Source organism: Somniosus microcephalus, chromosome 16, assembly GCF_052327205.1.
Source record: "Somniosus microcephalus isolate GS21.2 chromosome 16, FLI_Smic_1.0, whole genome shotgun sequence".
Taxonomy (NCBI): Eukaryota; Metazoa; Chordata; class Chondrichthyes; order Squaliformes; family Somniosidae; genus Somniosus; species Somniosus microcephalus.
Genome location: NC_141002.1, coordinates 66,667,205 through 66,683,611, shown reverse-complemented (window position 1 = coordinate 66,683,611; position 16,407 = coordinate 66,667,205). Strand labels below are relative to the sequence as shown.

The following is a 16,407-nucleotide window of genomic DNA, read 5'->3' as shown; positions in this document are numbered from 1 at the left end:
GGGTCATGGGGAAGGAGATGAATTGATGTCTCCTTCTGAAAAGGGCTTCGGTCACCTGGCGGATGCAGCAATGCACGGCGAACTGGGAGATGTTAGCGATGTTCCCAGTAGCGGATTGGAAGGAGCCGGAGGCATAGAAGTTGAGAGCCACCGTCACCTTCACTGCCACCGACAGAGACGTCCTGCGCATCAGCTGTGGCTGCAGATCTCTCTGAAGCAGCCGGCAGATGTCTGCAACCACCTCCCTTCGGAATCGCAGCCTCCTAACACACATCGCGGCAGACATGGTCAGATAGGAGGTCTGCGGGCGGTATACCCTGCGTGGGTAAGGCCTCAGTTGGCGACGCCTGTTGCCCCCTCTGCGTCTAGCCAGGGCTGCCACTCTCTCACGGCGTCTGTAAGCCCTTCTGGCATAAGGCTGAAATTCTGCGTTGCCACCCAATGCAGCCCCCATTATATGCTGGCAAACACTGAGCTCTGAATGAAGGCAAAGATAATTGGTAAGCTCTGGCCTGAGCCAAAAATACCTGTCCAAGTGTTGGTCCAAAGCAGTAAACTCTCCTCCTTGGTCTCTGTCCAAAAAACCGTTGCACAAGAGTGAATGCTGCAAAATGGCTGGCCTTTATACTGCTGGGTAAGTGCCCTTTAATTAGCGCTCCCCCCGGCCTGGCTGGCCTGTGTACCGTTCCACTTCACAGTCGCTCGGGACGCCCGGCGCACAATGGGCCGGCGCGAGTGAAGTTCCGGTTTGGGGCGCACAAAGGGCGTTGCACTATTAAATGACGTCATGATCTGCGCGCGCAGCAGGGCGCGCGCTAAGACTTTGCGCCGGCGCTAAATGTGTCCTGAAGTTGGGGAGAGGCGCAGATCGCGCTGCGCCCGGGCGATAAGTGCCTAGCGCTCGAGATCTACTCCCCCTAAGGCGCTAACAGCTGGCGCGCCCAATTGAATTTCTAGGCCCATATGTCTTAATTTTTGTAACATGTCTCTTATATGGCACTTAATCAAACGCCTTCTGAAAATTCATTAATACATCATCATGCTACCTTCATCTATGCAATCTGTAGTTCCCTCAAAAAGTTCAACTGAATTAGTCAAGCTGTTTCTTTTACAAATCCACACTGATAATCCCCGATTAGCCTTACCTTGCTAAGTGTTTACTAATTCCATCCCATATTATGGACTCTAGGAGGCCAATTTAATGAAGGTACACTACTGCTGTGGATCCTTGGACATATTTGGAAATCGCAGGCATTCTCTCCAGGATTATTTTCTTTTAATGTAGGGAAACTCACAAGGAGTGCATCTGTGATTTCTCTATGTTTTCCTGGCAGGTGAGGATTTGTGCAGGAGCACACATTTATAAGGTTAGAAGATTACCCTGAACTGAGGTAAGCCTAACTGGCACATCATTTCCTTTCTTATCCTTTGCCCCATGACTTGAACAAGGGTGTAGCACTTGGGACCTCAAGTCCTTGGCACAAATTATGTTTTCAAATTTCCACTATCTCCTCCCCAACTTCCTCCAGTATTATGAGGTGCATACAATCTGGGCTTGCTGATCTTTTGACTGTAAGTCCCATTAATGTTTGTAATACAGTTTCTTTTTTAATATTTATCGGCATTATTGGCTGTTCCACAACCATTTCAAGTACTCCTCTACTTTCACGTTGCCCTATGAAATATTTAATAAGCATCTCTGTCATTCACTCACTGTCAAGTATGAGGTGCCCCCTTTTTATTTTACCATCCTTTTATTTGTTATGTGTTTGTATGTTCCCTCGCCATTTCCCTTTATGTCAACGGCCAGTCCTCTTTTATATCCTCTGTCTTAGCCTTCTTTTGCTTTCCTTCTATATTTATTAATATTTAATTTTTTATGTAGTTTCACCTTGGAAAAGAAGGCCGTTTTCCACCCCAGTTAAAAATGAATGTAGCTACATATTATGTCTATATCTAAAATAAATTACGCACAGGTATCACATCTCAGCAAGAGTAAAATTAATTTATCAAATAGAATTAAATGCTCTGTCAATTACTAATTGTCTGAACTTGGTCAGTCTTAAAAGATAAATAGTACAAGCTAACCATTATTCCTGTTAAGCACACATATGCTTTTCAGTGTTTATTTTATTAAATCTATACTCTTTTTCAATTGTTCTAGGACATTACTACAAGGAGAAATTCTAGCCAGTATTTTGATTTATGTGACATATTATATCTTAAATTATAAGGGGAAATAATTGGTAACCAGACGTGAATATTGTGGTATGTTGGTATGCTGCTTTTAAAACTTTAGCAGTTCATTGGTGACATAGTAAGCCAGCTTGTACCCCTGTCGTCATGGTAAATTTTAAAAGCGATACACAATGGCAAATGGAAGGGAATAGAATAACGAAAGAGATAAAAAGAAAAGAAAATTAAAAAAAAGAACATGCTGGAAATACACAGCTAGTCTGTCAACATCAGAAAAGAGAAATCACAGATTAGCACCTCAGTCAAAAGGTTCTGGCCAGGGCTTTCTACCCACATCTATCTATGCAGATTTTGGATCTTGACTGACTTGCTGTGTATTTCTAGAATCGTCTGTTTTTATCGCAGGATACCGAAAATTATTTTCACAGGTGCAATTTAACACTTTATTGTTCAATTAATAGCATCTGTTATTGAACAAACTCTCACCACAAAATAAAGCAGAATTCCATAAAACAAAAATCTCCAGAAAAAACATCGGCGAAGTGCATTGAGAAGTTTGGGATTTTTCTTTGACGTTGCTAACTCTCTATCCCATTCTCTGCAAATGAACAAAAACAAGTTGATTAAACCACATTTACACATCCTTAAAGGAGCAACAGGGATCTCTGGAATATTTTGTTCCACTTAAACATAGCCAAGGAGATTTGGCAAAGGCAACTAATTAGACAAATAAAAAAGCAGGAGGAGACCTTGAAGATCTAACCTTAGCAAACATCATAATTGAATGAAAGTTCAAATTCCAATTGGGCCACATTTTTGGCAGATTAAAAACACCCAACCATATATCACACCATAGGGGCTTAATTATTTAAAAGGTCATGTTCTCCGCTTATTTAGAATACTGCTGGGAGTCTGAAGGGCACCGGCACAAATAACAAGCAAATAAAAGTGTTTGGAATTTTTCCAGCCTCTTAGAAGGAGAAATTAGAGCAAACAAATCCAAAAGTTAGATTTTTGGGAAATAGTGCACTTATTCACTACAGGAACATTGACCCCATTAGGACAGGCCCTAATATTTAATATCACTATATTTAATATCAAAAAAATTGATTAAACATTTGTGTGTGCTTGTCAAAGGCCTTTTGATACCAATGACCTAGCATTTCAGTGGTATGATTTAACTTGAAACTAGCAAGATATAAATAAAACAAGTTCTTTATAACATTAATGTGCTGCAGGTAGTTTGATGGGTAACAATTTTGTGATAAAACAGTGGAAGCCTCTTTCTTGAAGCATCCTTGCAAGAAACAGCCTCCCTGCTTAATCAATCATTCCTATTAAACAAACTGCAGAATTTGGCAAGTACTTGATTTCCATCTGAGCAATTGTTCCTATAAGTGAATATTCCTGTTAACAGAGCCATGTGCTTTAATGAAATTAAAATTAAAAAATAGTACAGTAATATTCAAACAAGAATTAATTGCAATTTCTACAACAAATAATGTTTTGCTAAGAGGAAAGTTAGATTATTAGAGCAAGATCTGGGGTCCAGTCTGCCAAACCCACTTTAGCTTATTGTCCCAATGATTTACCTTCCTTGCTCCTTCTCATAAATTCAGTAGACTGGTTGGGCCGCCCGAGAACCATTAAACACTGTAATACCTCCCCTAGCTTTGATCTGACAAGCTTTGTATTCAACTCCCCCTTCCCCTAGCAACGCACCCATTAACTTTAGTGTATCCGTGCCTAAGTATTGTTGTTCCATGCTTTGCATTGCTGCGCAACATGAAGTTCATCTCGATTTTTTGTTGTCATTTTATAGCTATTTCTGTACAAGATCTTGAATAACAGCTGCTAAGTGTGGTTTTGCACCATGCATACAACTAAATATGAATAATTTTCAAACGCAAGTACGCAACAAAAAAATAAAAATACATAAATTGCATCCAGGTGATTGTTGTTTGCTAGCACATGTAGTGTAATGCGGGCTAGAAATATATGATGATCTGTGAATCTTATTTATATCCTAGCTTTATTAATTAATATATCAGCAATTTCTGCCAGAGCGATATCAAAGTAATGGGACCTGATATTTAACTATCAACTTTGCTAAACATTGTATTAATAATCTCTATTTTGCTCTCCCAACTGCAAATACAGATGTTTGATGGTTCTTGCAAACAGTTATCAAAGCAATTAATTTAAGAATTAATTTCAATATATTTATATCTCCAATGGATCTCAGGGGAAAAGAGCTACTGCTGTAAGATGAGTTGTTCTGTACCTATGAAGGAAATAGAAGAGGCTATAATATTTTTTGAAGTTTAATTAGTCTTAATTGAATGACACCATTCAACATAAATAGATAATATTTGTCTTACATTTCTTGTAGTTCCAGTTATGTTGACTTATTTGCATAGAATCTGTTCTCAAAATGTCCCGAGCTGCTGTTATCTGTTTCATCTTTGAATAAAGCATGCCCATTTCTGAGAATTACGGCCTAGAAATTCGCTATCGCCGCGCCAGGTCTTTAGCGCCCGAAAGTTAGCGCACGCCCGGATTCCCGTAGCGCCCACCTGAAATTCAGTTGCAGCGCCCCAAGACGGAGGCGGGCGCTATTGCAGGGTTTGGCCGCCTCCGCTTGGGGCGCTGAAAGTCAATTTCAGGCGTCCAGCTGCCGCAGCGCCACCCGATGCGGTGCGGCAGGCTGGGGTACTGCAGGCCTCCTCCTCTTAAGGAGGAGCTGCCTGCAGCCGTGAGATCGCCGCTGGATTCCCCCGGCAAATGAGCCCGGCACCACGGAGAAGTGCCGGGCTCGCGGGGGTCAGAGACCAATGCCGCGGGGGGGGGTGGTGTGGGAGTCCGGGGAGGAAGGTGCGGCCAGGCGGCCGCCGGGAAAGCGGCCGGCCGCACCTCCACCTTTACGCCCCGGCCTCTCGGAGCTGCAAGGCCCCGTTTTACAAACGCTCTTTGCGGCCGCTACGGGAGAGGCGGCCGCAACTGAATTTGGGCGTCGGGCCGGCATCGCGTTGGAACCGGGGCGCTGCGCACACCGATGACATCATCGGTGCCGGCGCAGCGCTACCAGCTAACGCCGAATTTCGCCCAGAACTGAATTTCAGGCGCAACAACACTTCCGGCGCAAAACACCTCCTCAGGCGCTAAGTGGGCGCAAACGCCACTGAATTTCTAGGCCTACACCTTGACTAATCATTTGACATTAGTAATTCTTTGTTTTAAAAAGAATTGATGCCAAATCCCTTTTCGATATTTATGTAATTAAATGCTCAATGATGTTGGTCCAGTCTCCTCTGTGCAATTTACAATAAAACTTCATTAAAGACATCCAATGAATTCATCCATGAAGGCTGCCTCAAAAGGAAAGTCTGTCTAATTACCTCACATTATTCATTATTTGAATCATTATCCACCTTGATCATGGATTAATCAATTGCCAAAGTCTTTTAATAACTACAAAAACTAGTCAAGCTATCCAAAAGTAGTGAGAAACCCATCAAACCTCACAGAACCATCTTCAATTCTGATCTTCTAGTTGTACATCAAGGTGTTTGACCCTGAACAGTAGCAAGTATAATAATGATATTCAGATCGAAGGAAGAAGTTGCAAAGTTTGCAAAGATAAGGGCAGAGGAACTAAAGAGATGGTAATTATGCATCAGCAAGTAGTCACTGCCTTCGGAAGGGAAGGAAGAGGTGGAAATTGGCATGGAAAGAGACTTAAAAGAAATATCTATTATATTTCAAGACAGTTGCAACATTCTAATGGTTTTGCGCTTGTAAGTGGCACTATGAGCGTAACGTTATGTCACCTAATGTTACATGGCTGTCAATCAACTGAACACAAGCCCTTTCTGCCTAAGCAAACAGTAGTAATTAAAAATCTCCACTTGGTGGCACAACAGCGCTGTTACAGACTAATGGCGGATATCTTACTAAATGCCAGTAAATGAAAAGCAAATATCTCACTCCCCAGCCCACAGCAGAGAAAGTAAGGCTAGAGGAGAAATAACGGAGAATGAATGGAGGATGAATATGGAATGCAAGGGCACCATGTCACCTGAGGTTGTCACGACAGAGTGCACACAGCACAGTGGAAACAGAGAACTGGAGGCACAGGTGGGGCTGGACTTTTCCAACCTCAGGGGGTCCAATGCGGGCGACATCCGTGGCATGTGGGGACCCCCCCATCCGTGTCGATCCCGGCCTCCAACAAGATATTCCGTTGATGGGGCTTGTTAAGTCCGCCCTGCGAGATTCCCGGCCAATTAATAGGAAGTGGGCCTGATGATGTCATTCGATAACGTGTCATCAGCCGGTTTCCTTAAAAGCACCACAATCATTTTGACAGTTGTGCTGTCAGTGTTCTACAGCATTGAGGTGCTGCAAACACTGACAAGCACTGCACAAAGGTGCATGGCTGCACCCAGGCTCTCCCATTACTCCCTCCATATGCTTATGGAGGGAGTCACAGCAAACAGGGAGGTTCTAATCCCTTCCAATGGGCGGAAGACACCTCCCCAGGAGATCAACGCAGCCTGGTTGCACATTGCACAGGAGGGCACAAGCAGGGATGTGGTCAGGAGGACCAGGCTGCAGTGGTGCAAACCTTTCAATGATCTCAGTAGATCACAAAACGTTACTGCAAAGCCATACTCAACATCATGCTGCTGTACCACTCATCACATCCCCATCACTCTGCCTTCCCTACCCTACCTCTGCACATCCTTACTCACACCAACTTACCTTACACCTCCACCCATCCCTCTCTATCTATGTTATTGCTTCCCCATCTCACTAGCCACCCCTCACACTCACCCTCATCCTAGTCCAATCATACCAACTAACAACACACAAGGGTAGGCACTTGTGTGCTTTAGCCAATGTTCGTGTAAAGTGTCTGTTAATGTGTTGTCAAGCATTGAAATCTTTATTTTCAACACTTTGCCTTCTTGGACAGATTTGTGTGTGCCTTTTGAAGTGTCTTAGTGAGTCCCAGTGAATGGTGAGACATAACGTTCCCGTCCCCGTCCCCGTCCCTGTCCCCTCCAATGGTGATGAGTGTGAAAGGAATGGCTTGGGCATTGCAGGGATACTTTATGGTGCTAGTGTGAGGTGGTGTCAACCTGGTGCCTCATGAGGCAGCCAGGGTGTACAGCATCAAGTGAAGTCAATCTGGACATGGTGAGGCCATCGCTGACGTCGCGGGCAGCAATGTGCTCGGGTGATGATGCCCTGTGTCCAGTGCAGCATCAGTTGATTGCGGAGAAGGTTGGTGTGGATGTTGGTGCTGCTGGTGTGCCCGGTGATGCTGGTGTTGGGGCTGATCGTGTTGGGATTCTGAGGACCAAGGTGAGATTTTTTCAAGGGCATCGATGCTAATGGAATAGATGGCAGGTGAGGTTGAGATGACAGAAGTAATCTGTCAATGTTGAGATAAGTTGTTCCAAGGAGGTGACAGTGGATAGAGAGATTACTCCAAACACTTCAAAAGTGCATAAAGCTCAAAAGTGGGTTCCAAATCATTAATGCTCCAGCTTCTAAGATTGGGAAGTGAACAGTTGTGAAATGGTAGGTTTTATACCACTTTTGCAGCTTTCACCTATTCACAGCAATCCACAGTCATTGAGAACCTAACATACTTACCTGACATGATAGCCGCTCTCCGGGAACCTCGTTGAAAACCTGGGAAAATGATAAGTACATGGGAAAATGGTTCTTAACTACCTTTTAAGAAGCTTTTAAGTATCTAAATTGGCTGACCCGCCGCTTGGTGTCGGGTCTGTTCAGGGATGACACACCCGACACTTGGGAAACTGACACGGAGGCGGGTTTACAGCGGAATACTGACCCGCTGTCAATCTTTGAGATCTTGACAGCGGACCCGCCTCCGAACCTGCACTCTGAGCGCCGGCAAAATTCAGCCCGTAATGTGTCAACAGCTGGCCTACTCCCTCCACCCACTGAGCAACTTTTCAACAGCTGGCACTCCCCCCCCCCCCCCACCCCACCCACCGAGCAGCTTTTCAACAGCTGGCACTCCCCCCCACCCACTGAGCAACTTTTCAACAGCTGGCACTCCCCCCCCCCACCCACTGAGCAGCTTTTCAACAGCTGGCACTCCGCCCCCCCACCCACTGAGCAGCTTTTCAACAGCTGGCACTCCCTCCCCACCCACTGAGCAGCTTTTCAACAGCTGGCACTCCCCCCCCACCCACTGAGCAGCTTTTCAACAGCTGGCACTCCCCCCCCCCCCCCCACCCACTAAGCAGCTTTTCAACAGCTGGCACTCCCTCCACCCACTGAGCAGCTTTTCAACAGCTGGCACTCTCCACCGCCCCCCCCCCCCCACCCACTGAGCAGCTTTTCAACAGCTGGCACTCCCTCCCCACCCACTGAGCACCTGATCACGCCCTCTCCCCTCTATTGAAGAGATTTTCAACAACTGCCCCCACTATGGAAAGCCTTTCAATATCTGGAACTCATTCCCGCACAATGAGCAGTTTACTCCCCAATTCCACACTCGCCCCTCCTCGCCCTCTCCCTCTTTCCTCTCTTTCTCTCTATAACCATCTCCAAAATAATACTAGTGGGTGAAGAGCCAAGTATGATTTAAATTCTATAGGTTGGAAAATCTGAAGTACAGAAAATCGGTTGCACCCTTGAGTTCCATTGAACAAATTAGCTTGCTGTTCAAACTAGCTTAGTTGCTCACTTAAATTTCTCACTGAGCTCTACTGTTAGAACAACAAGCAACCGAGTGCTGGAACTGATACGCGTATTGCTCTGGGAAGCTAAGGTGGTGAGACGTCACTGGTACAAGATGGCAGGAAATTCAATTTTGGTTCCCTAGGTACTGAAAGAGTTTTTTTTCATTCCAAAGATAGTCTTCCTGCTCATGGTCATGCTTTCCCTGACCTGTCCAATTTGAATGAATAAAATAATACTCAACAGACACATTTTCTCAGGCAAAAGGTTTTCTTTGATATATGTCTGCAAAAAATACACAATAGACCTTGATAATTAGGTATACTGTTTTTGCAGATACATTTAAATTGCTTGTAAAAATTGTTGTAGTTTTTGTACATGTCTATAAACTAGTTTAAGTACTTCATTGGCTGTAAAGCGCTCTGGGACCTCCTAAGGTCATGAAAGGTGCGATATAAATGCAAGTCTTTTTTTTATTACTGCTTCACTGAAGTTAATTCAGTGAGAGATTGCTTTTGCAGTTAACCTAGTTTCATGGAGAAGTTAGTGTGTTGTTTCAGCCTTGTTGCCCTCAATCAATACTTATTTTTAATGTATCCAAGGGTCATGGGGATTTCAGTTTCTTTTCTCTCTTCAGATTGTTCTGCCTATAGAGTATGGCCTAGAAATTCAGTTGCATTTGCGCCCACTTAGGGGCGAAAGAGTGGGTTGCGCCGGAAGTTTTTTAGTGCCCGAAATTAAGTTGGTCCCTAACATCGGCGTTAGCCGGTAGCGCTGCGCCGGCACCAATGACGTCATCGGTGTGCGCAGCGCCCCGGTTCCAACGCGATTCCCTGCTGAAGGCCAAATTCAGTTGCGGCCACCTCGCCCGCAGCGGCCGCAAACAACGTTTGAAAAACGGGGCCTTGCAGCTCCGAGAGGCCGGCGCATAAAGGTGGAGGGGCGGCCGGCATCTTTCCCGGCGGCCGCATGGCCGCACCTCCCTCCCCGGACTCCTGCACCACCCCCCCGCGGCATTGCTGTCTGACTCCCGCGAGCCCGGCACTTCTCCGTGGTGCCGGGCTCATTTGCCGGGGGAATCCAGCGGCGATCTCACGGCTGCAGGCAGCTCCTCCTTAAGAGAAGGAGGAGGCCTGCAGTACCCCAGCCTGCCGCACCGCATCGGGTGGCGCAGCGGCAGCTGGACGCCTGAAATAGACTTTCATCGCCCCAAGCGAGGCGGCCAAACCCTGCAGTGGCGGCCAAACCCTGCAGTAGCGCCCGCCTCCGTCTTGGCCCGTCGCAACTGAATTTCAGGCGGGCGCTACGGGAATCCGGGCGAGCGCTAAATTTCGGGCGCTAAAGACCTGGCGGGGCCTTACTGAATTTCTAGGCCTATGTGTCCAAATTGGACTACAGAGGGACACTATCTTAGTTAACTCAAAGAGCAACAACTGAGATCCCCTAAACAGAAACAACTAGAGTGATTGTGTAAACACCCTTCTAACTGTAACTTTGGAAAATGTGTAATGCTTATCAAGAGTCAATTCTGTTTTATCAATCCTTCTAGAAACATCTGCTCTGTCCCGGGAAATTGCTAGTCCAATTCTTCATTGGTAGTCTCAGGAAAATTCCTTTTAAACAATAGATGAATCAATTATGTCTGATCCTATGAATCATTTACCAGGTGTTCTTGCATAATTATAGTGATTTATATATATTTGAATAGGCTTTATACTAAATTGTGACATCACCATTTCTAATTGACTTTCCCTTTCCCTATCTATCTGAGCAAAATGACAGGTTAATTCACCTGGTTACCTAGGAAGAAGTAAACAAGCTGATCAGACACATGAGCAATTTATGCAATTAAGAAGCAATGCTTTTTCTAGAAAAAAAATAAGACCTTAATAATGTTTACAAAGAAGAAACGGGAAAAATGGGATTGGCTAGCATAGAGGACTGCCAAACACCCTTTCACTTCTGGGGCCTGAGTCTGAATCCAACCGGGATTGATGGGATGAAAACTTACTTTGTCTACCAGCTGTCCTAGCTGTAATTAAGTGCCTTGGGATGTTTTACTATGTTAAAGGTGCTATATAAATGCAAGTTGTTGTTGTAGTAATGGTCCAACGTGAAATGAGTTGGGCTGTCACAATCGAACTGCTTGTGGCCAGGGAATTACAGTACAAACTGTCCATCATATGACACAGAATTGCACTACAGTCTAAGAGAAATGGCCAGGTTAGCTTAGCTGATGAAAGAAACAAAAAATTTCACATTGGTACAGTAATCCACGTTATCTCTGATAACACTGCTAAGACGCATTGTTGGACTAGAGCAGTGGGAGCTCCATCTAACCTGAGTGTGATACTGCACTGAGTGGCAAAAGTGGAAAGGGTTTCATTCCCCAGCACTGACATCCACATCTTAATGAGTTATAAAACTTCAGTAAAAAAAAAAATCCATATGAAAAGCAGCACATGGGCTATCAAAATGCAGAAGAATTTTAAAAGGTCATTTCAAGGTGTTGGCAGGATCTATTAAACACCAAGCAAACACTACAAATTTTATACACAATTTACGTTGTGCTCCCAGTAGGGAGCCTTGCCCACTGATGACACATTTCAGGAATTTGGGTGTATATTACGTATGATTCTGTAACTATTTAAATTAAAGGTCCAAAAACTGCATGTTCCCGACAGGAAAGGCCCCCTGCCAGGTGTATGAAGTCAATAAATTACCATTATATTCCAGTTGTGCCTATAACATATTCGTTTGGGTCACTGATCAGAATTTGAAGCCAAATTTCATACAACTATTGCAGATGACTCATTTGTATGCTTCTTGGGCCATGCGTGCGATATCCCCTTCAAATCTCCTCACAAAATGTTTCTCAATTTCATTCAATGCCTTGTACATTTGGCATATCTCTAATTGTGAAAATATATGATAAAACATGAGAAATAGCCACTTATGAAAGAATAGTCTGTCCTTCCTTTAGATGGATACCAATATTATTTATTTATTTTTGCAATATTAACTCAGTATTTCACTCTGCCGTGACTGTATGACACAGTCTTGACACTACCATAACCTGGATGCTTAAACTTGTGGAAAATTATAGGAAGATTCTTCGAATAGAGATGGGTTTTGTGACATTGGCCTGAATTTTTCTCTCGGGCAGATTCACTGCCAGAGGAGGGTCGGGCAAGACTTCCACCTGCTGCTTCGGCCTTGCCATGACCCTGACCCATTTTCCTGGATCAAGTCTGTTTAACTATGCAGGGCAGGCTCCCGGCTAAATCACCACCACCAATACAGAGCCCGCCACCGCTAGGAAGGAAGATGTAGTGAATATCCCAGAAGAGGAGCATCAACATTTAAAGGCGGCAGATGTTCCTTGAAGGCATGAAAATGAATAGAAGTTTAGGTCTTAGACTGAGCTGAGACCTAAATAAGGTAGGTTTGAGGCATGAGGAGAGGGAGAGGTGCTCACTTCTGGACCTTTTCCTGCTTAAAAAAAAGCTTCAGCAGGCATCTGCTTCAACCCCTCTCCCAGTGGTCCCTGGAGTTGATGGTAATGGCAGTGTAAGGCAGTTGAAACCAGCTAGGTTTCTGGGCCCCAACTCCCACTGTCCTTTACATGGGGTGGTCAAGGGGTGGCTGGGTTCTTTACCTACTGCAGTGTAAGGAGATAAGTCCGCAGTGGCAGTGACAAGCCTCCCCTCCTGATTTCCCTTGATATTCTGCCACTATACTGCCTGATTTTGGGTGGTGTAGCAGAGGAAAATCCAGTGTATTCTCTTTACACATCTTGGGAAGGTCTTATCCCAATGGTAGCCTCATAGATTCATTTACTTAATAAACTGTTACAGCCTTTGTAATTGAGCGGTCATCACTATCCATTTTTATTTAATATAAATTACTGGGCACTACGTTAAAAAAAAGTTTATTAACATAATTTGATCACGTACCTTTCTAACATCTCAGAAAGTTCATCAGCAGAGTCAGATGAAGGAATCTGATAGATGTCTGACAGTTCCAGCTTCTGCCTGTAGCCTTTTTTCAAAATGGGTCTTGGCCATCTGAGAAATGCAAACATAAAAAAAAAAGTTTATTTAAATATAAAAACGTGGCCAGTGCCATAGCGCACTCGGACACAATTTCAAATTCCTCCATTTTACAAAGGGGTAAAAATTCAATTTCTGTGCTCCTGCTGGACAGAATATCATGAGCTGGGAGTGCAGAATTTCACAATATCCACCCCTAGAGTGCGCCAGGAATACATAAGTGGAATTTTTACCCCTAAGTTACTGATCTCAGCCACAATAACCCTTCCAGGCTGAGGCCGGGTAGCTCTACTTGAACAGGACAAATCACAAAGCAAGTCATCCCTGGGTCATTGCTATGTGTCTCATGGCACCAACCTCTGAGCAGCACCAATGGGAGGCCTGGATGCTAGTTCATAGACTGTCTTTTCAAATAACAGAGGGAGAGTAAATTCAGGAGACCAGCGTAATTGAGGACAAAAAATAAAACAATTAATTTGGAAGTTGATGAACATTTTATGCCTTTATCACCGTTTGTAGTGTATAGTAAATCCTCGATGTAGATATACTGAACTGATTGTATGGTACCAATTATTCTTAATAAAGATTGCTTTTTAAATTGCAGAATCACTAGAAAGTTTCAACTGCTATCACGGCACTTGTGTAACACATTGTGTGGTCATTGCAAATTTAGCTTGAAGTTAACATTTCTGAAAGAAGGGTAAAAAAAATCAAAGTCAAAATGTATTATTTTTCTTAACTAATAATATTTTCCAAAATGACCTTCTGTTCAGCCAAACTTAAATCCAGCATTTTTATTTGGCCACAGCATAGAGTTTATTGGTTCCAAGAGTTGCGTAGCTGCTTTTATATTGGTATCAATGAGGTGTTTGCGCTTCTGCTTCTGGAAACCTGGGTCTCACGCACCCAGCAGCAACCCAATATAAACCTACCCAATTGGCTAAGGGTGGTATCCCAACAGATCTGTTAATGCAAGGACAAAAAAAGTGGATGTTTTTGTTATAAACCGTAGTACTCTTAAATTCTGTTCATGATTTTTCACAAAAGTACTTACCTCCATTTTGAGATTATACTCACTCCAGCGCACTAAGTATTAATTGAATGAAGCAATAATTCAACAGTGGAGTGTGAAGTTATAAAGGGATTATTTGGCACTCAAAGTTGCTCCAATATGTTGTGGATTGTATTGGTGTGGGACAATGTACAGGACTGAAAGATGCTTTAGGAGTGAGATTCAATTTACTTGAGAATGCACATTCGAAAAAGCAATCTGCCTGTTGGCGCCGATATCTAAATGGTGTTCCAGTAGTGAAGAAAGCTATAGCAATTTATAAAATTTTACGGTGGTGATCAAGGAATGTTAAACTAATACATTAAAAAGGGATGTAAGAAAATCCCAGTTAATCTGCTAAAGGTTTTAATGTGATAAAGATTAGTCCATCTGTTTAAAGACCTTGGGCCGGATTTTGCAGTCAGTGATGAATGAACAGCGCCAGCCATTCATTACACTGACACTTGCCCACAGACTTCCTATGAGGTTTTGCATTGGAACTTGCTGTGATTAGAAAGCCATTTTGGTGCAGCACCCTCTACAGGGGATCTGAGATCCATGTGAACAGACAATCCTTAACCAATCAGATTGAAGAATTGCTACTGAGCAGTGCAGAGTCTGGACCAGGAATTGTAAGTTAGAATAGTTAATTCAATGCCAAATCATGTACAGAAAGTGGAATAAAGAGAAGAGAGTTAAAATAAACAGAAAGAAAAATATAAAATTAAAAAAAAATTTTACATTAAAAAAAATCTCCAACAATAAATAAAATCTGAAGGAATGAGACTTCACACTTGTGAAAGTTAATTTTCAATGCCAGAGAGGTTGTTTGGCAGTAAATAAGATTTATCATGGCATTAAAAATCTAAACACTCTCATAGAGTCATAGAGTTATACAGCACAGAAAGAGGCCTGTTGGCCCACCGTGTCCACGCTGGCCATCAAGCCCTGTCTATTTTAATCCCATTTTCCAGCACTTGGTCCGTAGCCTTGTATGCTATGGCGTTTCAAGTGCTCATCTAAATGCTTCTTGAACGTTGTGAGGGTTCCTGCCTCTACCGCCCTTTCAGGCAGTGAGTTCCAGATTCCAACCACCCTCTGGGTGAAAAAGTTTTTCCTCAAATCCCCTCTAAACCTCCTGCCCCTTACCTTGAAACTATGCCCCCTGGTTATTGACCCCTCTACTAAGGGGAAAAGTTCCTTTCTATCTACCCTATCTATGCCCCTCATAATTTTGTACACCGCAATCAGGTCCCCACTCAGCCTTCTCTGCTCTAAGGAAAACAATCCCAGCCTGTCCAGTCTCTCTTCATAGCTGAAGCACTCCAGCCCAGGTAACATCCTGGTGAATCTCCTCTGCACCCTCTCCAATGCAATCACATCCTTCCTATAGTGCGGCGACCAGAACTGCACACAGTATTCCAGCTGTGGCCTAACTAGCGTTTTGTACAGCTCCATCATAATCTCCCTGCTCTTATATTCTATGCCTCGGCTAATGAAGGCAAACTCTGGAATGGACAAGCCCTAAGTTTTTCTGGCGAGTTTAGTGTGTATCACATAAGTACAGCAACTTCGTGCTGTTCCATGAATCGGCAGCAGAGGCAGCAGCACAGGATAAAGAACGCGGGGCCCAAGGACAGCGGACCGGAGAGGAATCGGCAGCAGAGGGGGCAGCACAGGATAAAGAGCGCGGGGCCCGAGGACAGCGGACCGGAGAGGAATCGGCAGCAGAGGGGGCAGCACAGGATAAAGAGCGCGGGACCCGAGGACAGCACAGGATAAAGAGCGTGGGGCCCGAGGACAGCGCAGGATAAAGAGCGTGGGGTCTGAGGACAGCACAGGATAAAGAGCGCGGGGCCCGAGGACAGCACAGGATAAAGAGCACGGGGTCTGAGGACAGCACAGGATAAAGAGCACGGGGTCTGAGGACAGCACAGGATAAAGAGCGCGGGGCCCGAGGACAGCACAGGATAAAGAGCGCGGGGCCCGAGGACAGCACAGGATAAAGAGCGCGGGGCCATCGAATTCCAAAAGAACATCAAGAGCAAGGAGTGATGTCACAGGACTGCAGGTAGGCGATTGGTGGGTGAGTATTAGTGTTTTATTCTGTCTAACATAACTAGAGAAACTAATTAATATAACTATAAATAATCGTGTGAATAAAAACTTTAACTAAGAGCGAAGAAGCAGCCGGAGATACAGGGAGGCCCGACTTTAAGACTCTTAGGGGGAAAAATTGGGTTGATTTGCATCTCTCGTTAGCACCCCCCGTTAATTTCGACGTTAGCACCCCAAAAGGGGTGGCACCCGTTTTTCCCCCTTAGTCTTAAGTTTATTTCTATCAATTAGTTAATAGTCTCTTAAATAGAGGCATGGCAGGGC

The 16,407-nt window shown here is 44.3% G+C and overlaps 1 protein-coding gene across 1 annotated transcript in view; it reads right to left on the bottom strand.

Moving 5' to 3' along the window:
• cftr (CF transmembrane conductance regulator) overlaps window positions 1-16,407 on the bottom strand; it is a 178,303-nt gene that overhangs the window by 128,054 nt on the left and 33,842 nt on the right. The window contains exons 2-3 of the mRNA XM_086009187.1: window positions 12,879-12,989; window positions 2,683-2,794 (exon numbers count right to left, since the gene is read on the bottom strand). Of these exons, the coding sequence (XP_085865313.1) occupies window positions 2,683-2,794; window positions 12,879-12,989 (223 nt within the window). The remainder of the gene's footprint in view (window positions 1-2,682; window positions 2,795-12,878; window positions 12,990-16,407) is intronic.